We start from the raw sequence: 26,921 nt of genomic DNA, 5'->3' as shown, positions 1-26,921 counted from the left end.
TAGGCCTAGTTTCACTAGTGGGTTGGCACGCCTCCCCCGAACAGACTCGTAACATAACTGCATGCTAATAACTGTTTACCAATTATTTGGTACTACCTTTTAAATTACTCTCTTACTGTCCGGTCATGGGCAAATAATTTTAATATGCGTAAGAATGGCGTAACCCTCAATTCCACATATAAGTTGTTTTAGGCCCAGTTTTACTGTTGGTTAGGCAGTTAGCCACGCTTCCTGTGTCCCAATACATTCGTAACATTATTGCATGCTAACAAAAACAAGGTATTTGTTTTAAATTGACCACCATATCTATCAAAAGAAATATTTAATTACTCTCCCGTCTCTATTCCTAAGAACATCTAACTAATGGGCGTAAAAAATAATGGGTTAATCCCGCTATATTCGCAACATCTGGGTGCGTATCCGAATGACACAAACGCTCACAAAACGCTCACGAAACGAAACGCTAGTAGATATCTATCTCTATCGCTCTTGCGTATTGGCAAGACAGAGCTAGATTACCTTTCGCGGCGTTTCGTTTTTGTTTCGCGTCGGAGAAATGCCATTCGGCTACGGGGCCTGGAATAGGCCCGTCTTACCACTAGTTTGGCACGCCTCTCCTCAAGATACTCTTCTGCATACTAGAACCAACTACATACTTGATTGATATTGACAATCACGTCTATCAAAATACAATTTTTATTTACTTCTCTTACTTTTCTTAAAACGACTCAATTCATATACGAGACTTGCGTAAATAATTAAACCTTATTCGCACATGTGTTATAGGCCCAGTTTCACTGGTGGCGAGCCCTACCAACATAACATAGCTGCGTGCCTGCGGCTTGCCACACAAACTGGTAAATCGTGACACGGTTGCGCAAACTCTACCGTATTGCTACGGACCAAAATCCAGCGTAAACGGATTGCTTGTAGAACTACAGAAATTCTTGTAATGATGTTGATAATTATTTATAATGGTCAAAGTTTAAGTGCAGTAGAGCCACATAGCTAACCACACCAGTTGAGACACCAGTAATCTAATCTAATTTTTCTAATAAAAAATTGAGTATTCAGCCAAGTAAGCCAACTATCGTAGTGTTACTTATTTTTCCCCTCACTAGCTCGGAAACACGTGTTTTGTCCTTTAATACCAGCGGGTAAAAACTAGGGCTCTGGATATTCGTTACTACCCGCCGATCCGTGCGTCCGGCCCCTTAGCCCCGGCGGTGCTAAGCGTCCGAACTACCCGAACCCGCCGAAGTCCGTTCCCGTGTAGTGCCGTTCGCGCGTGTAGTGCCGAATCGGCGTTCGGGGCCGGACGGCCGGACGCACGGACCTCGGCACCGTTCGGGTATTGAACACACGAGGCGGCCGGCGGACCGATCGACTTATTGCCGTGCCAGTTTGTATTTAAAAAAATAGGTGAATTTTAAAATTTATGTTAATATAGCGAACGAATACGAATTGGTTTTATACATACTCATTTTATTTGAGTCAATAACGTGTTAATTATATTTTTTGCACTTATTCCCGTTACGTTATAGGCTATACAAATATTACAAACGTATTCCTATAGGTCCATACTTTCGCCAGGCACACTAGTCTATTGGTTTTTTTCAATAAAGTTGCTTAAGGCAATTGCGAGTTTAATGGACTTTATATGTCTCTAGGTTAACTAATAGAAGGGTATTGGTTTGTGTGAAAAATACTATATTAGTTATATTAATTGATTGTTTTATGATGTTCATGGAGACTTACTAACTACCTATAGGGACCATACCACCTATAGGTACTTACTATATGTACAGATTCTGACAAATATACTTCAAAATATTGTCTTCGGTTACCGCGACAGTTACTCATGCAATTTATTATAGTTATATCTATGTCTCATAGTTTTAAAATAAATAAATAAATATTGGGGACATTAAACAGATCGACTTAGCCCCAAACTAAGCAAAGCTTACTATGGGTGCTGCGCGACGATATACATACTTAAATAGATAAAATACATAACTATGGAAACGGATTATTTCGCGTATACTAAATGAAATGTATTTGAACTATCGAGTTATTAGTTTTTATCTAAGAAGTTAGTAGAATTAAAGTCGCATGAGAAGACAAAGGTAATATAATAATGACTTGTGGGCGGCACAATAACCAATACCCGTGGTGATTTTTAGGGTTCCGTAGCCAAAATGGCAAAAACGGAACCCTTATAGTTTCGTCATGTCCGTCTGTCCGTCTGTCCGTCTGTCCGTCTGTCCGTCTGTCACAGCCGATTTACTCGGAAACTATAAGTACTACAGTGATGAAATTTGATGGGAATATGTGTTGTATGAACCGCTACAAAATTATGACACTAAATAGTAAAAAAAAGAATTGGGGGTGGGGCCCCCCATACATGTAACTGAGGGATGAAAATTTTTTTTTCGATGTACATACCCGTGTGGGGTATCAATGGAAAGGTCTTTTAAAATGATATAAAGTTTTCTAAAAAACATTTTTCTTAAAGTGAACGGTTTTTGAGATATCAGCTCTCAAAGTCGTAAAAAGTATGTCCCCCCCCCTCTATTTTTATAACTACGGGGTATAAAATTCTAAAAAAAATAGAGGTGATGCATGCTAATTAACTCTTTCAACGATTTTTGGTTTGATCAAAGTATCTCTTATAGTTTTTGAGATAGGTTGATTTAACTGTAATTTTGGTTTGCTGCTACGGAACCCTTTGTGCGCGAGCCCGACTCGCACTTGGCCGGTTTTTTACTAATAATAATGACACTCAAACCTCACACCTGGCTTCCCTTTGACATGGACAAACCTTTTGTTTGAAAAGTTCCGCGAAAGATGTAGCCGCGCTGTTTTACAAATAATTAGTTAAGAATGGTATATTTTTTTTAATTATTTTGGAGGGAACCACCTTGAAGTGAATATGTATCCATAGTCCTGGTTCTTAACTTGCGCTAGTCGGATAGGGTGTGACAAAAAGCATGAGACTTGATATGTATATAGGTAACTTACAAACACAACAGAAAAAAATAAAAGTACGCAGACGCCGAGGTGTCAATGTTTCCCCTCTTTTCCCTCATTTTATATCACTATTTTCAGGTTTTTTATATTGTTATGAAAACCGTGAAAGCTATAATCACGATATTTAGGAAAAGTATATTCTCCATAAAATTTTCTACAATACTGTCTTTTAAAGTAGGTGTCTTTTAAGGTGGGTAGGTAGGCTTTTAACTCATCATTTTCAAATTATGCTTAAGTCCCCCGCATAATATTTGTTTTTAACTACTAGTGGGATGAGTAGGGGTAGCACTATCGACTGTTAGTAATATACTTTAAATGGAAGTATTGTAGAGAATTTCATGGTACTTCTCCTAGACATCTTTCTGGTAAGTACCTACTCGTAATATTTACTTACCAAAACCTTTAGTAGTTTTCGTGAAAATTTAAAAACGCTAAAAATGGGAGATAATAGTGGGGGGAAGAGATTAACTCCTCAGCGTGTTTCTACTTCTATTTATTCTTATGAACGTCAAAGCTATGTGCATACCAAGTTTCATGCTTTCTGACATCATACTAATTTAGGCCACTGAAAACGCGTACTCTATATAATAATGCCTAAAATATAAAACATGGAAAAAATCGAGCAGTTAAAATTTGTCCCCCAGTCACAATTGCTCCGCTGTCCTTTTTTCATTTTAGTTATTAAGGTTTTATCATTTTTGGTTCTTTAAACTGATTTTAATATTCGCTTGAACCGAGAACGCGAACATTCACCAAGCATCACTATACGTCGAGAACGGATCGGACCCGCGGGTTTTTAGAGTCCGTCGATCCGGACACACGGACTACACGGGTACCCGGACTTTAATTACACGGTCCCTAATTACCCGTTCCAAACGGGCCAGAAATCCGGATTCGTGTAACACGGGAACGGATACCCGGCAACGGGTACACGAAACACGGACGCGACCGGGAGCCCTAGTAAAAACGCATTTTATCCACTAGTGGGTAAAGTAATTTGACCTTGAATAAAGTCAAATTAACTGCTTTAAAATTTATAAAAGTAGGTGAATCTAGTAATAAAAATGATTTACCACCTGTGGAACTACTGGAAGCAGTGATAAACACATTTTTTGCGTTGTAGTTTCCTCGCTATAGTGAGGGGAAAAGTTTTGTGTTACACTCGGGTGCAAATGTATTTTACTTCTCGTGTGTTAAAAAACTCTTCTACCCCTTAGAGCGTTTTCTTTCACATATCGGATCAGATGAAAACGATCTAGAACGTCTCATATTTCAAAGATCAAGGTAAGGTAAGGAAAGGTCAAGTAAATCATAAGATGTCAAAGATTTCTATGATACACCAGATTTTTGTGTGTTTTAAATGATGCCTGCATAGTATTTAAAACTTAGATATACTGTATCACCTAGTTCTCCCCAATGTATGATTCCAAATCACCCTGTTGAATGCACTACTCTAAAATTATCCGAAGGCGTCATTATACTCATTATAACTTATAAGTTTATTTAGATTACTCTGTTACAGCTTTTAAGAAAATTCACAGATAAATACTTACTATAATTTTAGTTATTTTAAGAATAATAATAATCATTTTATTCGCAAATTCATGTTAAATTATTAAATATGAGATGTCAAATTTGGCACGTAGGTTCCTTATATAGTGTAGAGGAGCACTAAGAAAGGATTTTTTTAAATTCGCTTCCTAAGGGGCTCAAATGGGGGTTCAAAGTTTGTATGGGGAAACAAGATTAGTTTGACTATTTTATTCGAAACTTCACAGGAAGATTCCTTAAGACATATGACTGAATACGCGTTTCAGGTTTTTTGAAAATTTAACCCCTAAAAGGGTGAAAAGGGGGTGATAAAGTCAAAAAATCAATATGGGTATCGTTTTTATGGTTTATCGGGTCGCTGATCACGATTAATACAACGTTTTTAAAATCTAACGAGGCGGAAGTGAAATACCTTCTCCCCTGTTGTGGTGCAATGGGGTTTAAATATCAAAAATATATATAAAAGAAGATATTGACTGACTGACTGACATATCAACGCACAGCCGAAACCGCTGGTTCTATATAGAGATGTCAAATTTGGCACGTAGGTTCCTTATATAGTGTAGAGGAGCACTAAGAAAGGATTTTTTTAAATTCGCTTCCTAAGGGGCTCAAATGGGGGTTCAAAGTTTGTATGGGGAAACAAGATTAGTTTGACTATTTTATTCGAAACTTCACAGGAAGATTCCTTAAGACATATGACTGAATACGCGTTTCAGGTTTTTTGAAAATTTAACCCCTAAAAGGGTGAAAAGGGGGTGATAAAGTCAAAAAATCAATATGGGTATCGTTTTTATGGTTTATCGGGTCGCTGATCACGATAAATACAACGTTTTTAAAATCTAACGAGGCGGAAGTGAAATACCTTCTCCCCTGTTGTGGTGCAATGGGGTTTAAATATCAAAAATATATATAAAAGAAGATATTGACTGACTGACTGACATATCAACGCACAGCCGAAACCGCTGGTTCTAGAGATGTCAAATTTGGCACGTAGGTTCCTTATATAGTGTAGAGGAGCACTAAGAAAGGATTTTTTTAAATTCGCCTCCTAAGGGGCTCAAATGGGGGTTCAAAGTTTGTATGGGGAAACAAGATTAGTTTGACTATTTTATACGAAACTTCACAGGAGGATTCCTAAAGACATATGACTAAATACATGTTTCAGGTTTTTTGAAAATTTGACCCCTAAAGGGGTGCAAAGGGGGTAAAGCCAAAAACACAATATGGGTATAGTTTTTATGGTTTATCGGGTCGCTGAGCACGATAAATACAACGATTTTAAAATGTAATGAGGTGGAAAAGAAATTTTACCCCCTGTTGTAGTGCAATAGGGTTAAAATATCCAACATAGCCATAAGAGGAGCACTAAGAAAGGATTTTTCAAAGTTCACCTCCTAGCATGATAATTTGACAGGGACAGGGACAGGGACAGGGACAGGGACAGGGACAGGGACAGGGACAGGGACAGGGACAACTTCACAGGAGGATTCCTAAAGACATATGACTAAATACATGTTTCAGGTTTTTTGAAAATAAAGTAAAGTCAAAAACACAATATGGGTATCGTTTTTATGGTTTATCGGGTCGCTGATCACGATAAATACAACGATTTTAAAATCTAATGAGGTGGAAAAGATATTTTCTCCCCTGTTGTTGTGCAATGGGGTTAAAATATCCAAAATAGCCATAAGTGTAGGTTTAGTTTTTATCTATACTTCTGGTTCAAGATTTCAAATTGACACGGAAGTTCCTTATAGGAAGGATTTTTCAAAGTTCACCTCCTAGCATGATAATTTGAAAGGGGCAAGGACAGGAACAGGGACAGGGACGGGGACGGGGACGGGGACGGGGACGGGGACGGGGACGGGGACGGGGACGGGGACGGGGACGGGGACGGGGACGGGGACGGGAACGGGAACGGGATAGGGTTAGGGATAGGGATAGGGATAGGGATAGGGATAGGGATAGGGGTAGGGGTAGGGATAGGGATAGGGATAGGGATAGGGATAGGGATAGGGATAGGGATAGGGATAGGGATAGGGATAGGGATAGGGATAGGGATAGGGATAGGGATAGGGATAGGGATAGGGATAGGGATAGGGATAGGGATAGGGATAGGGATAGGGATAGGGATAGGGATAGGGATAGGGATAACGATAGGGATAGGGATAGGGATAGGGATAGGGATAGGGATAGGGATAGGGATAGGGATAGGGATAGGGATAGGAATAGGGATAAAAATAGGGGACGGGGACGGGGATAGGGATAGGGGAGGGACGGGGACAGGGACGGGACGGGGGTGGGGACGGGGACAAGGATAGAGATAGGGACGGGGATAAGAATAGGGATTGGGGTCGGAAATTATTCCGGTCGGCAATCGCTATCTAGGCAGTGTAAAATGCAGGTGGCTCAGCGGGAAGGGATTAGTAAGTAGGCATCGGCGAGTATCCTGCATCCGTGATAACTATTATATTCAATGTGCTGTAAGAAGATCGTTGTTTGCTTGCCTTTTATATGTTTACATTTGCAATAAGCATAAGCAAAATGAAAAAATTGTAAGCGATAATGCATTAAATATCAATGGGCCTGTAGTGTTGAAAAATTTAAAAATGTGCCTATTTTCCAAGGTCTTCTACGCAATTGACCTTAAAACTATGAAGAAATCTCATAAAAGTTCGCAATATCTCTTAACATCCACGCGTGGAGTTTACCGCAAAATATGTAATTTCACATAGCAATGACACTCAAAACCGAAAGGGCCGTGACTTGTCCAAGTTAACACGTTCACTGTCGCGCTCTGAATGTGAACTTTACGGCTTTGTAGAAGGACTTGTCGTCTATGGAGGGCCTGCACAAAAATGTGTTAAAAAGTGGAATTTGTGGCGCTTGCAGTGGAAATACTGGGTCCCTGGTCGACTGACACGAAAAAAAACGTGAAAGAAGTGTCAGTTCGGCTAGTAGGCGTCTCAGGTAACCCCAGGGCTGGCTCTTTCTTTGCCCAGAGAATAGGGTTGGCAATTCAGAGGAAAATGTCGCCAGCATTTTGGAGGGGCTTCCCGCAGGTGAATGAATTGGGGAAAGTTTTTTTTATATAGTTTTTAATTAGTGTTTGTTTGTGTTAGCTTTTATTTTTGGTTGTAAGTTTTGTAAGATTTGATTTGTGTTTAGAAAAAGTTTTATAGTTTAAAAGTTAAAATGGAATAGGAACGACTCCAAATAGCTAACTAACTTGGTTTTTGAGTGTTTTATAGTTCAAAAGTTAAAATGGAATAGGAACGATAATTACTCCAAATAGCTAACTAACTTGGTTTTTGAGTGTTTTTTTTAACACATTAACATTATATACACCTAGCGCAGTAAATAATAATCCATATGAGAGTTCCTTCAATTCTCTTTTGGTTGGTTGGTTTGGTAAGTACAGTGGGGCAAATCTCGATTGGGGGGCAATGGTAACTGATGCATTGTTTTCCATTATTAGACTATGATGTTGAGTTCTACATGACATGTATCCACTGAACACGCCTAACGTATATATAACCGGTGGACACTATAATAATCCATACTAATATTATAAATGGAGATAGTTGAAGGGATGGAGAGTGACATAGGGTACTTTTTGTCTCGCGGGCAAAAGCTAGTATTTAATAATGACAAAAAAATGGACCAATTACATTTGCCCCTCCATCTAAATTTGTCCCGCTGTACCTTATACTGAGTATTTTTTATTTAACTACTCATACATATATTGAGAGTATTGAGACATTGATTAAAATTGCATAGGTAAACGGTGGATTTTACTTGGATATATATTATTAGCATTTTGCATCTTTTTACACCATTTACGCGATGATTGCTTTGTCAACAATCAACAATATAGTATATTGTGCAACAAGGAAAAAATCCACAGACGCGGTGCGGTGCGAGGTACTTTAGGGGGTCCCGATTTTGTCAACGAGTGTTAATAGGCTGGAGAAAGTTATAGACACGAGTTTACAAAATCCTTACCTCCTGAGTTACACACAATATTTTTCATCACATTTGAGAGGAAAACATAGAGAAAAAAATCATAAGGCAAAACCTTCATAGAATGGCGGTGTTGTACTGCCCGTTGCTATGGCAACGCGGTCAAGCGCAAATCTAGATGGCCGTCACAATTTCCTGCCAGATTGCAAATTATAACGATTTATCTACGTGAAATTTACAAATGTAAAACACATTGAAATAATTGTAAAACATAAATATAATGCATTTTTCATACCGTATAATATTTTTTATAGCTTAATAGTCAAATTTTAGTTGTGCAAAAAAAATCCTTGGTTAACGTACGGATTGTATTAATTTTTAAAACGAAATCCATTACTCCCTTGGGAATAAAATAGTACATTATTCTTCAGTACACGTAGACGCAATGAGACCTTTAAACAGCAAATGTGATGAAAACATATATACGGATGCTTGACAATCGCATTTGATTCTCTAACAGCATCAAATCAAAATTAACTGCTTAATATAGAATCTAAGATGTCATAAATGTAAAATGATGACCAGCGATCTTCTGAACATAGTGCTTGAGACACCTATAAACGTTACGATCCCAATAAAAAGTAACAATGCAGGTATGTACCAGAAGGAAAATCTTCACTGCGATAGTTATTATGCAGTAATTTGACTTATAATTGAAGGATGCAAATTAAAAATGCATAATCAACTGTGAAGTAAGCGGAGCGGAATATTGTAAGGTCATTGAGTGCATAGTGCACTTTTCTAGAATTTGTTGAAGCATTGGGAAGACATTTCCTCCCTTGGGTGTCGTCGAAGTGGAGTATGGATGGAGTAATTGGGGTATGGCTTCAATGAGGAGGCACACTGTCATTTTTTCCCGCCAGGCGGCGCCTGTGCTAGTGACCTAGGTAAGTCACTGGCATTCATATGTGAGAGAGAGAAAATAAATATCATCTTCTTTATCTTTATCTGTGTAATGGACTAATAAGGTGGCGCCATCTGTCATAACCTTTGAGTGTGCCTCCTTATTGTGGTGTAGTGTAGTCGATACGCTGGTAACTTGTCACTGTATTATATTATGACATTTTAATTTTTTGTCAACCACCTCTATGTTGCTAAAAGTGCCACAGAAAAATTGAGCAACTTCATGTGCTCCACCTACCCCTTTTGGTAATACAAGCGTCAGCTTATCTATGTATTAAGTAGAAATCTGAAAGAGAGGGAAATGTTACACAAATCGAAGTGTTAGTCGTTACACTATTTGAAATAATATAAAATATAACTTATAACCGACAGGAAATATGAGCAGGAACATTTCAGAAACCAACAGTGTTAAAAATGAATCCTACAGTCTAATATTTGGTGAAATCACCCTACTCGGTTGTTCCAACCTGTGAAATAAAAGATGCTTTGCAAATAAAGGTTATCATCGATAACTGATGACAATCTCGCAAGAAAGGCCAAACAGGTTCCTATCATTATGTCATTTTTTAACCTCCTGAGTTCCCAGTTGGTTCTCAGGCACAAATTTTCTAAATAAGTATGTGAGCGTGCACGGGAGAACGTCCCACTTTGTCGATTGTTATAAAGCCACTTTGTCAGTTTATTCATATAAAGATACAAGTAAATCTCGCCTTAATGGTAACCGACAAAGTGGGACGCTTTACTCAACACACTCACATATTGTAGAGTTTGAAAAACAGCTGCTTCAGTTGGTTAAATACCATCGTAGAAAACCAAATATGGATAGGTACTGAAAAATCTAAAAGAGCCCAAGGCAGGCAAGCATGGTCGCGCAATAGACATACTTATGATAAAACATCAGGTCGTCCTTATCGCACTTACAAATAGTGCGATAGTGGCGGCCTGATCTTTTATCATTTATAGCGCGACCATGTTTGCCTTGCAAGAAGTACCTTAACTTAACACAACACTACATTGAGATGATATTAGTAACTTGTGGGTTAGGTTGCAAAACACAACACAGTAGAGGAAATAGGTAATTACAGGCACTTTCTTCATTTTCGCGAGTCATATCCTGACCATTTGCTAATTGGCACTTAATTTCATGCGATTTGCACTTTGGCGCATTAGATATAATACATACATAAACACCCGCCTGTATTTCCTAAACGAGTGGTCACCTAGTCAAGTTTCAGTGGAACTCTTAACAATTTGGAGGTTGGCAGAAGAAGATATTGTGATAACTATTACAGTGACAGGTTGGTAGCCCACACTATTGAGTATACACCAGTAATTCCCGTTAAGTTTGTACATTTGGATCACGTCTCCGATTTGGATAAAAAATGGTAGGCTGATAGAGTCCATGATGCTGAGCAAGATCCGCTAGGTTTCCCAAAATGTCCTATGTAGTTTGTATGAAACCTTCCTTTTTTGTTACCAGGTTTCTATACATTTTCGGTAACAAAAAAGGAAAGTTTCATACAATCAACCTAGGACATTTTGGGAAACCTAGTGGATCCTGCTCAGCATCGTGGACTCTATCAGCCTACCAATTTTTATCCAAATCGAAGACGTGATCCAAATGTACAAACTTAACGGGAATTGCTGACGTATAGGACTTAGGTACTACATATTTGGTACTATACATAAATACGTATGGTTATAAATGTTATAATATTCATGATAACATTAGAACACCTGATAATAAACAAACTGTCTCACTGATGTATTTTTACAAACCTAAATAATGCGCGGGATGACGTACAATACTAGGTACTTAACTTTATTTACCTCGCGACTTACTTAAAAGTAGAGATGGGCCGAATATTCGGTAAATATTCGGTATTCGGCATATTCGGCTAGTTTTTCAATGTTCGTATTCGGCCGAATAATTCTGTTGCATTGCCGAATATTTACCGAATAAACAAAGTAAATAACTAATGAAGATCTTACGTATTCCATTGGATAATAAGCTCCTATTTTAGTAGCTTTTCAAGGAACTGCTAAAAAGAGAGAAACCAATTGCGTCAACATATCAATACAATTGTTTTGTAAAAAAGTTAAATAGTTGTTTTAACAAAGTTATCCACTAAATCATGAAAAACATAGTTGTAGTAACGTAATGTTACCATTATCAATCATTTAATAGTTTTAATGAACATCCCCTTTTAAAACATGGCTTAACCGAATATTCGGCCGAATATTCAGTTCGGTAAGAGCTGAACCGAATGTTCGGCCGAATATTCGTATTCGGCAAAGTCCATACTCGGCCCATCTCTACTTAAAAGCATCTCATATTCTTTTGTAAGGGATTAAACATGAATTAAGTATATTTTATAGGGCTGTAATGTAATTTGCAGTTAATTACACGTATCGGTAATGTTCTATACGTAACACAACACAAACATTTCAACTATCACATGCATACACCGCGACCGAACTAGTTCAAAACACTTTAAACACGTTATAAAACTACCACTCTTATACAAAAATCGAATAACTACAATCATATTATAAAAGGTTATATACTTGTTAATTGAATAGTAAAAAGAAAGTAAAAACTTACCCGCGATCTCTTTTTCCCGATTGAACGCAGCGCGCTTGCGCGATAGTCTGCACGAGGAGCGTCGTCTGCGCCGACTAAGTTGTTTGTATAACCAGAGCCCTGCCTGCGCTTACGCAGCGGCAGTATTACCAATACCAATATTATAATTTTATACCTCTCACGATGCTAATCGAACCAGTGTAAGTGAGAACTTTGGGATCCGCAACAAGGTACAGTGAGCTGCGAAATTGTATGGAGAAATTATTAATGAATTCATTGATAAGTGCGCCATGCACTTTTGCAGCTCACTGCACACCAAGACGAAGGAGAGAAAGAAGAGAAGGTTACGCCGAAGAAGTATCTGCTCAGTTTTTAACTCTTGCGCACTTAAATATAAGTAGGTATATATGTCGCAGGAAAATGGCCAAAACAGAGATTTGATCAAATCTCTAAGGGATTTGATCAAATCACGCAGGATGTCAAAATGCCGAATCCATTTCATCATTTCTCTAGAAAATTTCAGTCATTTGACTAAATCCCTGACTCTGTTTAGTGAGATCACAAAATCGGCCAACGGACACGCCACGTTTTGTCATTTCACTAGATTTGTTTAGGGATTTGATAAAATCCCTGAACTACGACAGTGAGTTGTATACAGTGAGAGTACCTGGTACCTACTAGAAAAGCTTAAGAACTGTATCTTATTAGGCGCAGGTACTGAGTAGGTGAATCGTAAGCAATGTACCCTGGGTGCGGACAATAGAAATCAAGATTCAATAGTTTCCTGTACTCCAAGCAAAAAAGCGTACCTACGTCAATTTATTAATTATGTTAATAAAATGTTCGGATCATTTAGCAACTATTTTTTGTCTGTTTTACATGAATTGCTCTAATAATCGCCTTAAATGAATTGCCGTAATCTGAATCATTCGTTAATGCCACCAGATCACTTTTCTGTATTTGAGCAACATAAAAGCGAATCATACGCCGAAAAGAACTTGACCGCTGGTAGGCCCGCTTTAGCCGCACATTTACGTTATCCGAAGTTCTTATTTACGCTAGTCAACCTTTCGAATAATCTCGGCTTACGAATACTGCCTGTAGTAGGCGAGTCAACGAAAAAGTTGCGAAAATCGTTAAAGGCACTTGTGAGTGAATCTATGCATGACACTTCGATTTTGCAACGGTATTGACTGACCTGATGTAAGGTGTTCTTTGGTCTTGAGTCGATAAACATGAGTCCGTGGCCGTGGACAAACAAGGTCCTGTTTGTTTATGACACTTATAATACATAAATTGCCAGTGTGGCATGAATAAAACTATAACTCAAAATTCTGATGTCTCTTCCTAAATAAATCTTTCCTGGGTACCGAGACTACCGAGTCATCGAAATACAAATAAAAAAAAATACTTTCAACTTGTAGAGGTTCACAATTTTTATAACTATTCCAAATTTCATATCGATAGCATAAGTAGTTCTCGAGATATTTAACAATGTGACAGACGGACAGACAGACGGACAGAGTCGCACAAATTCCTGTTGTAAAACCCTAAAAAAGGTTAACTGGAAGAGATCCCATAAAACGTTCGCCTTTGTATTTGTACTGAAACTATTTAATTTATTTTACCTCTATATGTGTTGTAGGTATTCTTTTCTTGTACAATAAAGTGTTTACTTACTTCCATGTGCAGATGTATTTTCTGATACTTCTTCACGTTTAGATAAAACTTTGAACCACTTCAAATTTACATACAATTTTGGAATGTTAGGTTTGAAAATTCCAAAGAGTCATCTCCTCTTTTGTTTCTTCAACCTCTGGTAGTTTTTCTCATTAATCATTCCACATAAGCTTAGTAGCATGGAGTTTAAAAATGTAAAATGAGTTAATAGACTCCCAGGGCTACAGATTTTTGGAAAACTCTGTTGATCTCGTTGATATCACTGAAATATCTTGAGTAGCCTTTGCTCCGTGTTTAACAGTGGCCCCATCTTGCGAACCGCTCTGACATTAGTGGCTTTTCAAGTGTGGTAGAGGCCGGTAGAGCCTCTGTAGAGTCGTAATACTTCGCTAGATGGCTTTAAAATCATTCGATTCACATACTAGCAAAGAGGATCAAGTATTATAGAGAGTTATTACTCTCAAAGTAAAATATGTAATCACAGTGCATAGACTGCCATCTCTCGTCACAAGCTTAATACTTTGAAACCTCAGTTATGACAATTTTCCCAATTCGGCCCATATTCTTAGCTTGATATGTGTTAAAATGTCAAATATTAATATTAGCGCCATCTAGCCGAGCGTCCCCCAAAGGTGTACGAATTTTATGCATAGATGATGAAAAAATGTTTTATTATATTTTTTATAAATTATTTCTTGATCCGCCCTTAATCTATTTGAATACCAAATTAATTCTAGACAGCTTCCGCGGTGTATCTAACGCATGCCTAGTATTTGATCTTTGCCATTAAACAAAGTTAGACAGACACAATCTACTACTTAACTTAGGTAATATTACCTATTTACAAACGCTTGACAATGTCATTAAAACCACAATACCTGATGATTGATGGATAAGTTACTTTGTCAAGCTCTGACGGCTTGATGATTATAGTAATCATGGCGTGTTGTACATGCAGGACAAATGTGGTACATGGTACGTGGTACAATGCAATAATTATACTTACGATGAGGTTAGCAACTTGTCACTGCAATATCACAATTTAAGTTAACACTTTTTCTTGTGTCACTTAACTTCAAAACTGGGTAAATCCATTCTGCTATAAGGTTGATTATCTTTCGGGTCTTATTATATTTTCTATATATTCAACCCACATTCAACCTTAGGTAAAGCAGCCGGCGTATCATGTTTCTAATTTTATCACTTTTCCACGTGGATAAGACTTCTGTCACGCTTGGGCAAGTATGTCAGTGTGAGAGTGACAGATGTCTTATCCACGTGGATAAGTGATAAAATTGGAAGCATGGTACGGCTGGATGGATCAAGTTTGAAGTTAAGCGACACTTTTCTTGTTAAGAGTGGCACTGAAACTTGAGTAGTTTTTACTTTTGTAAATACGGACGTGAGTGTGTATGTATGAATTTAGTACTTGCATATTCAATTATTAAACCGTGTGAGGTAAACTGTGGCCTGTTGAAAACCCTTTCATATGTGTAGACTGTAGATAGACGATAATAGCTTGTTTATCTTTATTAAATTATGGTGATTTTACTATATAAAATTGTATGGTGTCCAAGTTCCAACAGCCGTCGCTAGAATTAATGTTGGATATACCCATAAGATGACATGTATTTGTGACAATCAGCGCCACTCTGTCATGCACGTTGCCAATAAGTTGGAATCAGCAATTATCTGTTAATCCCAGTAAGACTTTATTCCCAATTGAGGTCGCATCACTGTCTTGACTCTTGACCCTTTCACCTATCGTGACAGACCATTTATGGATTGTTGGCACCATCAAGCCAATCGGAATTACTCAACCAGGTAAAGTCAGCGACAGATTTATCTGAACGGCCAAGGTGTTCAATAATATAATATTTAAAGAAAGCCTCTATCAAGATGATTAATACACAGGTAAGGTACAGCGGGGCAAATCTCGATTGGTGGCAATTATAACTACTTAATCCATGTTTTCCACTATGATGTTGAGTTCTACATGTATCCACTGAACACGCCTACCATATATAACCGGTGGACACTCTATTTATTAATGCAAACATTGTAAAACATGGAAAAAATGGACCAGTTACATTTGACCCCCAGTCGAGATTTGCCCCGAATGTACCTTATAGATTTTTTTGAGCACCTTAGTCGACCTCACAGTTTAACACTACACATTAAATATTTTTACTGCCTGCAACCAACCAGCAAAATCACCTTCAAGCATATAAATTATTGACATACAAGCAGGCGCAGCACTTTTCCTCTCGCTCCGGTATTCTGTTAAAATTAAAGTTTGACAGTTATATATTACTAGCTTTTGCTCGCGGCTTCGCTCGCGTTAGATAGAGACAAAAAGTAGGCTATGTCACTCTCCATCCCTTCAACTATCTCCACTTAAAAAAAACCGGCCAAGTGCGAGTCGGACTCGCCCACCGAGGGTTCCGTACAAACTTTCTTTCAAACTACCTAGTAAAAATAATCTCATATTTTCATATAACTCTATATAATGACTTGACTAGAAGACAAAAGTATAGGCACTAATGAGTATTATTGTGTATAGCGCCATCTCCCGGTCAATTTGCTAACTAATTTGCGCGACCTGGTTTTTCAGGGATAATTCTTTATAATGTTAACCGATTTAAACAGTTTTTACTTTATTGGACAGAAGATGGTTTACGTAACATCTCGTATTAATTTTAAGTACGATATACATCCGCAAGGGTGGGTAAATTGAAAGTAAAAATCTGAAAAGTTTTTTGTCAATTAAAAAAAAAGTATTCAAAATACAAACACGATTATATTTTTCCTGTAATATATAGCATAAAACCAATGTTTACTAAAATTTTCATAATTTTTCGTTGGTAAACTTCGGAGATAAGGGGGGGAACGGTATTTTTTTTTACATTTTCCTTCAAAATTATTTTTTTTTCCACAACAAAAAAAATATAAAAAATAGTTTATTCACGTTCAATTTGAGCTCTTTCCAACGATACCCCACTTGACCTAGTAACTTGAAATTTACAGTTTGCCCCCCTTTCATTTTGGCCATTTTCTACAATTAAAATTAATATATTTAAAAAAATTATACTTTCTATTTGTAGAGGTTTACAATGTTCACAACTATTCCAAATTTCAAGTTAGCATTAGTAGTTCTCGAGATATTTAGGAATGTGACAGACGGACAGACAGACGGACAGAGTCGCACCATAAGGGTTCCTGTTGTACCTTTTTGGTACGGAACCCTAAAAATACGTCAATTAGGCGCTCCGTTTTGCCGTGAAAGACGGACAAACAAACAGACACACACACTTTCCCATTTATAATATTAGTATGGATAGTTATACAGTTGTATATACCTAGTTACCGACATATAGTAAACAAACTTCGGTAGAAAGCGTCCTAAAAATGTGACTTTCAAGGAAGTCGTACGAAACACATTTCAAACAGTTATTTCGTTCTTGCGTGCGTAGCCGAATGGTATAAACGCTCACGAAACGCTCACGAAACGAAACGCTCGTAGATACCTATCTCTATCGCTCTTGCGTATTGGCGCGACAGAGCCAGACTACCTTTCGCGGCGTTTCGTTTTGGATTTGCGTCGTAGAAGTGCAATTCGGCTACGGGGCCTGCTCTATCTAGAGACAAGAAACCAAGAAATCTGAACTTTGCTGCCTCCTGTTACTTTTTTGGCGTCATTTAATATCTATGCACTAGCTTTTAAGGCAGATGCAGTTTTAAAGAAAATTTCTCTTGTTTTTCAATCTTGTATTCCATTAACCTGATCGTGTACCCCATTAAGCGCTATCATCTATTCCTATAGATATTCCTATAGATGAAAAAAAAATCACGGTAGGCATATTTATGTTAGGTTAAGCATAAAATCTGTCCAAAAAATTATTTTCTTCACGTTCTGAATGTAGACTATCGCTTAAAGTTTATGTAATTAACACAAAAACAATTTTTTGTAACATGTTATGTTAATTTTTGTTAACAACTTACGCTAGTTGGGGGCCCCAAATTCTGAAAATGCTCAGGTATGTCTGAAGCCTGCGATACAATATTATATAGCCTACGATACGATACAAAAACCAAAATTAGGCAGGAAAAAAAAACGCGTCGGACATAAATTATTCCCTATAAAAAATATATATTGGTAAACGAATAAAATATGTATTGTGGGAAATTATAAGTAACAATATTTAGAAACTTTTTATCAGAACCCTATCTAAAGATAAGTACTTGGAAGGGAAGGTATTGAAGTCAATGAAATTACATGCTTATTTTAGAAAAACACAAAGCGGTAAAAAGTACGAATGGAAGAAATCGTAACTTGGAAAAAATACTATCGGAAAATACAGTAATTACCTATACCTACAGTACCTCCCATATTGACCGGTGCCTGTTTAAATAACACTGCAAAATACAGTACTTACTAGATAACGCAAAAGGAGGGTTGGGATATGACTTTGACTGGTATCAAAGAGGATCGAATATTAGGAGTTATATATGTCTGCTGGTATGTAACATGTATGTATGTACTTACGTCTGTTTGTTCCCTCATAAATAACTTGTAATTGTATATTTAGGAGGCCAGAATCGTGTTCTGTTAGATAGTTATTCAGTTTGTCCTAAAAGTAGATTATTTACGAGACAATAATTCCCGACATTTATTACCAAACAGACGATAAAACGATTCATACCCATAATTAAGGTTGAATTAATGGTACTTGTATTTTATTAATTACTTATGTAGCACATGAGAATAAATAACCACCCATCCGTAGCAAATGATACCTGATAAATATGACCATAACATATGTATATGCTACGATTACGATACGGCAATTAATAAAGTTCACGTTATAAATACGTGATTCCTATAATATTTGGCGATAAGCAAATCACCGAAGCGTGGTTTAATATGAGTTATTAATCTAAAGCCCATCATGTAAGCGAAGAGAAAGTTGTCCGCCTACGGTGCTCCAGCGCAGCCTCTTCGCATTGAGTGCCGAAAGCTCAGTGTCGCAGGTTGCCCTTACACGTGATCTTGGACCATAAAATTTAGCATAATGTTTACCGCTGCCATACTTGTGACTTGTTTAGTGTGAATAAGAACATATAGCAGTTTAGATATATAGAACTTTGTTTAATGTTTGTGTTGTGTGGTATGGGTATGTGTTGTGTACATGTGTTTTTTTTTCAATATCGTGGCTGGATAATCTGTGCTGCTGCTGATCAGTATCGTGCAATTAATTGCGATTAAAACGGGGACCATGAAATCAGATTTGTCACATATACGCTTACACGTGTACGGGAGATTAAGTCCGTAACTTATCGCAGATCTGACTGCGGCAGGAGCGAAATCTCCGTAATTAATCTTAATTGTGGCATATACGCATACCCAGCTTTATCTCCAGGACGATCGTGTCGCTTACCATATGATATATCATCTGCGCAACCTTCGAGCAATTCAATCTGTGCGCTATGCGTGTCCTGACAGATCGAATTAACGCATTATACAGAAATATTGGAAACAAGATCTAGTTTCCGACACGGATGGTGCACGGGTGAAGTTACATGCGAATGTCCAACAGTGTTCTAGTCTCAGTCAATTGAAGCCTCTACTGAGTACCGCACGTCTTCGTTAATAAGTCATGCGGCGTAAGGATACACCGCCTGTGCACAGTGCCGGGCGAGGACGAAGCCTGATATCAATTAGATCTAATCAACCACAGCAGCGTAAGATGATACCAGCTTCTCGGACCCTGCTCCCTAGAAGTTACTCTTCACCGTCAACGCGAAGGGATCAAGAGAGCGCTCCTCAAAGTCCTCTGCCCAGTCAAAGAAGCTACGTCATGAGGAGCTTTTCCACTCCAGAGCCAAAGGCAATAGAATACCGTCGTAACTCAGACTCTTTCTACCGCCCAAAAACTCACGGTTCGCGAGGCGAGTTGGACTCTGATCTAGAGAGCTTTGAACAGTTCGAGGACAGCTTTGTTGATATGGATGATGATCAAGAGCAGAATGTGTACGGGACGTATAGCAGAAGTCCGGAGAAGGAGGAACCTAAACGAGTAATGGCTACGTTACTGCAAGGGAGCGGGCTGCAGAGAATCTCCATCAGACCTGTGTCGTCCTGCACTACCCAGACTTTGTACAACGCGCGGGAAGCCATGAAGGAGCTTCAAAGAAACCAACAGAAAGGTAAGTTATGTTGTTGTCTTTGCACATAACATACTTTACAGTATTTTTTTGAGAATTTGATTTCTTACTAAGATTGTGTTGGTATAGTCAACCAATTGGAATCCTAGGCCACTCTACAACCATGTCAAAATGACAAGCAGTAAGAGACTTCTTACAATATGATTTATAACGGCACTATGACATAGTTCTACAGTGGCCTATGGTCCCAATTGGTTGACTGTACATGTACTTAAAAGTACCTAAGCCTAATTACCTACCCACACACCTATTAATTCAATGCTCAATGCTGTTCAAGTCTCGATTATCGAGAAAAGTTATAGCAAGTAGTATTAAAGGTTAAAAAATACTACAAATATCAGCATCCGCTAAAACTATAATTCTAATAATTACTTAATCCAATAAGAGTTTTGAATGATTCACGGTTATTTTCATTAGACTTATATTGACCGGGATATAGACCGTGATTACCTTTTTGAGCTCGACAAAAATCAAAAAGGTAATCACGGTCTATATCCCGGTCAATATAAGTCTAATACATAATCCAAGTTCTAAAACGAGTATATTTTGAATTAAATAACAAATGTGTTTAACAGGTTTAAATACATTTAGCATTTTCGCATTTAAGATATGTATGTACTCTTATTATCCTCTAAACATGTCACACAACGTTTCCATACAATCCACATGCATTTCAACCTTCCATTTATCTCTATGACGTCATTGAATTTGTTTTACGACAAACACTCAACGGGATTAAATATTTGCATTTCACTATTGATACGGAACACGGTGACCGGTGGCCAGATCCACTGATATTCAGAAGTGGCGTAACTGATGTGAGCTTTTCCACATACCTTTCTGAATTGGTTAATGTTGACCGTTAAATTGACAATGGAACGTAAGACATCACGTCTTACGAGTAGGTAGTGTCGGTTGAATATAGAACAGGTAAGTTTAATTGCATTTTAGTGTAAACAAGAGGACAAGATGATGGCATGGTTTATTTTTACATCGACGCGGATTCTAATTTAGGTTTGAAATTTAAAAAATATTTATTATTTAATGGACCTAAGTATTGACATAATGTATTACCAGGGAACAACTAGGTTTGAAAAAGTGTATTGATTAGTATATCAGTTGGTATCTGGGTGTTTGAATTTGATCAGACCAACACGAAATTGTCATTTAAATTGGCCACCAAAACTAGATTATCGAAATTATGGAAAGGTATTTTTATTTTGGTACTTATTTTAGTAGTTTCCCGTTGAAAGTAAAGTCCCTGCAGCCAGCGACAAAAAAACCAAAACTTCAAATATATTTTTTTTACAATAAACTTTTATTAATCCTGTCTTGTATCATTCCAGCTCGTCTCAACTTCCGTCCACTGACCAACCTACCGCACTCCGACCACGATCAAGAGGAAGAGCTGCTGTCCTCTCCTCAGCTGGATTTGGACACGGCGGAGATGGACCAGCAGCTCCGCTCTGAGCAGCAGCTCATGGAGCGAGGAGCAGCTATGGCTATGGAGGAGAGCGATGGAGATACGGTAAGCTTAAGTTTAATGATTATCCCTTTGACTACGACCAAGAGGAAGAGTTGTTCTCCTCTCATCAGCTGGATTTGAATACGGCGGAGATGGACCAGCAGCTCCGCTCTGAGCAGCAGCTCATGGAGCGAGGAGCAGCTATGGCTATGGAGGAGAGCGATGGAGACACGGTAAGCTTAAGTTTAATGATTACCCCTTTGACCACGAACAAGAGGAAGAGTTCCTCTTCTCAGCTGGACTTGGACAGGGCGGAGATGGACCAACTGCTCCGATCTGAGCAACAGCTCATGGAACGGGGAGCAGCTATGACTATGAAGGGAAGCGATGGGGATACGGTAAGCTTAAGTTTAAGTTGATTATCCCTTTGACCAATAAAGACGACAATTGACGGGCGTTGTAATAGCCCAATATCAAACTTTATATTTATGCATTTCAAAAGTCTAGGTCATAAATCTCGCACGAAACATTGCGTAAAGTTCATGATGCAGACATCTTGACATCCAGTGCTGATTCATCAATTAAAATATCTGATCGGCCAAGTAATACATGTTAAAACTAAAGTTTTACTTGGTCAAAATCAGTTCACATCACAATTCGTCCGTAGTAAAATTCGAACTGAAATGGCCAGTGCCCATGTTTGCTTAAATATTTACTTAGATTTAAGAAGCTCTAGTTGATGCAAGTGTTAAAATTTTGTTTTTCAAATTTTATACATTGAATAATCCCACGTCAGGAGTAATAGATGAGGTATATTTACGTCTTCAGGTTCAATTCAATCAAGTTAGTGTGTGAACTAATTTTATGTGTTATCATAATTTTTGGTTTTTAGTTTATTCTAAACTGTCAAAACGGTAACAAACTCACGCTCTACGATCTACGATACGACAAAGAATAACATATATAAAATGTATTAACATCTTCGTCAATTGTGTTATTTGTATGTTAATAATTAAGATTGACATGACAAAGTTTCTCGGAAAGTGACCCTGACACAGATATGGGTATTTTACACCATCACAATTAACATGGTAAGTAGGTAACTCTATTGATTAGTTTGCTAAATTCTAAATATTATGTGATCTTAAGAGTTCGCAATGTAACTAAAGTCGCATGCGAGTTCACGCGTCTTGTAAGTGGAGCTTAATTCTTAATATTTATATACGAGTTCATACACATATACTTAGGTGGGACACAATTCATAACTCACTCTGACAGATTTAGAGTTACAAAGAAAAGTCTGCTTAGGTACTCTTTTCCCCAGAATTTAGCAGAAAACTGCCCATTTTAAAGTGAGTGAGAATTGTGATAAATTATTTTTAAAATGAAAAACATTCATAGTATCAATCTTTAACAGTTTTGAAACGGCTGTTAAGTTGAAATAAATCGTTATTCTGGAACAAATTTTTTATTATCGATCCATGGTATAATGATAGTAATTAATCAACATTACAAATTGAAGCACACACTTTTTTAAATAAGTTTCTCAAACGGGTAGGTATCTATCTAGCTAATTGTAATGATTTAAATTGGGCTGGCTCTTAAGACTTGACATACTTAAGTTATTTTTTTCTGCTACGTTGACTTTTTATTGTATGTACATTAGTATTCAGACTATACGTTATAATATATATAGTTAAATAGTTTCCCATTTATAATAGTTACCACACCTTTGTGTGTGATAAGTATCTCTTAGATTGTGTAATTTGAAATGCCTCTGAAACAATAAATCGCACAATAAAACGCCTCGTCGCGAGTATCATAAAGAATCCCAATTTTCCTAACATTAAAAGCTCACATGCCCCAATTTACATCTTACGTCCCTAAATAAAGACTCCACTCTTAATTGAATAATGAAGCTCAACATAACAGGTATAAGGTTCGTTTTTAAAGCATTTATCGATATTGTAACTGCTAGTTGCGACATGAAACTGCGTCGCGTGCCCTAGTTAGAAAATGTCTTCTGCCGAATCTGCGTTGATGCTGTCTGCAGGTTGAGATGACCCACTTCCCATTAGTCATTGCGAAGGTACCCAAGGTACCTACCTAAACATTAGAGGGAGTCTATTTTCAGTATGGTTTCATGATGTAATGGCATGAGTAAGAAAAATTGGCGCCGGATTTCAGGGAAAACTTTAAAAAAATTAATAGATAAAACGATTTTGAGAAGGGTCATTGTATATGAGATATTTACGTTTTAAAGGATGCGATATGTTGATAACGACGAATCTGCTGCTTTGCGTTGCAATCGCTTTCATTTTATTTCGTATAAAGTACATCAATCGACATGAGAAAAGACGCAAGATTTTCAGAATTAAAAAAAGGTTTTTATTTTTCAAGGAAAATGTCTCTTCAAATTTCATTATGATTCTGCAAGCGTATTTGATGTCCAAATTCATTCCGATAAATTTATATGTGACTTAAATTTATGGCATACAATGTGCCCATACTAATATCATGCTATGTTTTGCAATAGGTGGAATTGGTTGTACACGTACCATATCAAGAATATAATGTAATCGTTTAGTGCATTATAGATTTTGAGCCTTGGAGGAACTAGATCTTTTATATTATTACCTATGATGTAATAAGAAAAAGCTCGTAATAATTCATTGTTCTTTTAGATCCTAATATACGTTTAGGACGGACTACATTTACATTACACTACACTCTACTCATTGTCAATTTTATTTAGATCGGAAATATTATGCCTTTGTCCCAAATGTTTCACTTAAAGGCTAATTTTAGCTTGCATTACTATGTCTATTTTAAGTACTCATAATCAACATAAATGCGTGTTAGCTATATTTAACTAATACGAGACAACGATTTTCAGTTGCAAAGTAAGTTGTTTGCGTTTCGTTTCGACGCTCTCTCGTGGCGTACCGCTGTTTATCAGCGGTCGCCCGGCAACCGCGCCACACCACAACACGTGCGGTATCAACATCGCGGAAAACAAATAAAACGGAATAAGGTCGCTTAGGACATACCGAGCCTTGCTACTAGTTTACGAGTTAGTTTAGCACAGGACGTGAGGCTGATTATATGCGAGACTGTGCGATCGTTAAACTTTCTTCAAACGTTTTCGAGCTTGGATTGTTCTCGTCGTGAAGTTTGTTATGTGTGATCGATACGGTCAACGGTGGCGTGCGGAGTCGTGGCGTGCCTGGCGGGCGCCCGTTGTCGGCGGGGAACCGTGATTAGGTTCGGCCATCTCATCGCGGTGGCGGCGCGCGTCTAGCCAGCACCGGGAACAATGATCACGCCTTGACCTTGCGGCGCGGGGGCCGGGGGCATGATGACGCCACCGCGACCGACACGCGATTCGGCTTTCGGATGCGATCCTTCGTCGGCGGCATCCGCGTAATCAGCGGTCAGCGCGATTCCGAAGTTTGCGTCAAAAATACCGGCGGGTGCGCGCCGCGACGCTGAGCCTCATTCGCGAGCCGGCGCCGCCGCCGACGCGACCGAACGACCGACCGACCGAGCCGACTCCCGCCGACCGAGTGAACGCGACATGCGCGCGACCAGACATGGGTAATGTGCAGTGCTGCGCCAGCGGTCGCTTCTACGAGGGCAAGAAGACGAAAAGCCGAAGAAACAGAAGAAGGATAAGTCGAAAGGAGTCAGTGCGAAGAATAATAACGTTGTTGGTGGTAAACCCAGTGCGGATTGTAAAGTGATGGCCGAGGACTCTTCCGAGCGCGCTTCGCCCGCTGCGGCGCCAGCAGAAGCGCTGACGCAGGCCGCGCCACCCGCCGAGGATGTGCCCGACGGCCAGCCGCAGGCTAGTGTGCAGGAGCCGGGAACCACCGGCAGCGACCACGACGGACAACGTAACGAAAGCATGGCCGAAGCGAGGGAGCGATTCTTCACACAGGTCAGCCTACGATTTCCAATCCCATTAGTATCTATTTTCCACTCAAAGCGTTTTCTTTTATCTCGTATCTTGTATTTCATTTTAAATGTTCGGTAATATTTTCTGGCACGTCTCAATACGCTTCATTAAATCCTTTTATCATTCCGACGTCTGAAAACTTCTGCTCTGCATCAGCTGCTCTTGATAATGGCTCTCAGGCGCTATCTTGTTTATTTACGTTCCTTATCGTGAGGGTCTCAGTCAATAAAACAGATGCTTGTTTACAACTTACACTTACAACGTGTTTTAAAAGTAAAATGACTGTATGAATGAATGTGGTGTATATTACATTTAAGAAGTACGACAGGCAAATGACGATGACGCCGGCCATGTTATCATTATCATGTACTATTCACTAATTAAGTTATCGTATCGTAGTGGACTGTGTATAAAACGTGAGCACTGTCAATCAAAACATGTGTAATAGCCGTTAAGTATTATGATTATACACTCGTAGGTACTAGGTGGTTACGTCTCCTATAGAACAGTAATCGTAAATGTCAAAAATGTGGCATATGGACGGTTTATAATATAAAGGCAGAGGTATCCTAAGTAAAATAATAAGAAATTAAAATAAAAAGCCTGTTTATTCCGAATCAAAAACCTTAAAATATAAAAAATTCAAAAAACTAATTTGGTTTGGACCCCTTTCGGGTAAAGGCCTGTCCAGTTGGCCAATCGATGGCTATTTTGCATAGGCCATCCGACCATCCGGCCATCTTGTGTTGGGTCTGCCATCTCTCCTCTTGCCACTAGGGCCCTTCCACATGGTAGCGATTCCTGTCCACCTGCGTGCATATCCGTGCGTGTATTACATCCTAAGTAATAGGTGCCATATCGGTCATCGATATGCTTGCTCCTGAATAATATTTATGTTTTTTATCAGAAATAGATAAAAATACTGTAGCATCGGAGTACAAAATTTATCAAAGTGTTTTGTTCTAACAAGTCAAATAAAATATCGAACACGGTTAGAATAGTGTTTTCCAAACCGTTATACACCGAACTTTACTGCCACTTCACACGCTCATAAATAAATATGAATACACAGGAAAATTACTTTTGTTTGTATTCATATTTCTTTGGTAAGTAGACATAGGTACGCATACGCAAGTGGATTTGGGTGACTCAACTTTTTCTTGCTTTTTGCAAGAATTACCCTTACTTATTATTAGGTCTACTTTTCTGATTTTTAACTAAGGTTAAATGGTATGCTTTATGCACGATGGTAAGCCATCGTGCATAAAGATCCTTATTTCACGTATACCAATTAGGGAAAAAATTAAAAACGATTCATTTTTAATTAAAACAATATGTGACCCTGTGGAAGAGACACTTTTTACATATAAAAGTGAGGGACAGCTATGTCCACTGGGTCACTGCTCGAAACAAAGTTATAAAATAGGAAATCCTATAATTACATGTTGTATTACGTAGCTAGTATATTTGGCTTTAATATAATAAGTATATGTCACCGT

The 26,921-nt window shown here is 38.2% G+C and overlaps 3 protein-coding genes across 4 annotated transcripts in view; 2 read left to right on the top strand and 1 right to left on the bottom strand.

The window, feature by feature from the left end:
* Positions 1 to 12,183, bottom strand: part of LOC125227810 (putative fatty acyl-CoA reductase CG5065) — a 31,234-nt gene extending 19,051 nt beyond the window's left edge. The window contains 1 exon segment of the mRNA XM_048132157.1: positions 12,116 to 12,183. The gene's annotated coding sequence lies outside the window, so the exon portion shown is untranslated.
* A 6,813-nt stretch (positions 12,184 to 18,996) lies between these two features.
* Positions 18,997 to 25,207, top strand: LOC125228053. The gene is made up of 4 exons (XM_048132500.1): positions 18,997 to 19,981; positions 21,346 to 21,527; positions 21,596 to 21,862; positions 24,896 to 25,207. The coding sequence occupies exons 1-4, from the start codon at positions 19,432 to 19,434 to the stop codon at positions 25,205 to 25,207; spliced, it is 1,311 nt and encodes a 436-aa protein (XP_047988457.1). The 5' UTR covers positions 18,997 to 19,431.
* LOC125228293 (NAD(+) hydrolase sarm1) overlaps positions 24,600 to 26,921 on the top strand; it is a 101,954-nt gene continuing 99,632 nt past the window's right edge. For both annotated transcript variants that reach the window (XM_048132794.1, XM_048132793.1), the window contains exon 1: positions 24,600 to 25,404. In XM_048132794.1, coding sequence (XP_047988751.1) covers positions 25,207 to 25,404 — 198 coding nt within the window. In that variant the 5' untranslated portion in view covers positions 24,600 to 25,206. The remainder of the gene's footprint in view (positions 25,405 to 26,921) is intronic.

This window comes from Leguminivora glycinivorella, chromosome 7, assembly GCF_023078275.1.
Source record: "Leguminivora glycinivorella isolate SPB_JAAS2020 chromosome 7, LegGlyc_1.1, whole genome shotgun sequence".
NCBI classification, from domain to species: Eukaryota; Metazoa; Arthropoda; class Insecta; order Lepidoptera; family Tortricidae; genus Leguminivora; species Leguminivora glycinivorella.
Note: the sequence above shows the minus strand (reverse complement) of the source record. Positions and strands in the feature narration are given on the sequence as shown.

Excerpts from the sequence above, each read along its gene's own strand:
- LOC125228053 (XM_048132500.1), top strand. The coding sequence starts at position 19,432 with ATGCGGCGTAAGGATACACCGCCTGTGCACAGTGCCGGGCGAGGACGA. Across the intron at positions 21,528-21,595 it reads AGGAGAGCGATGGAGATACG|CTGGATTTGAATACGGCGGA; the intron begins GTAAGCTTAAGT and ends TCCTCTCATCAG. Across the intron at positions 21,863-24,895 it reads AGGGAAGCGATGGGGATACG|CGGTCAGCGCGATTCCGAAG; the intron begins GTAAGCTTAAGT and ends CCGCGTAATCAG.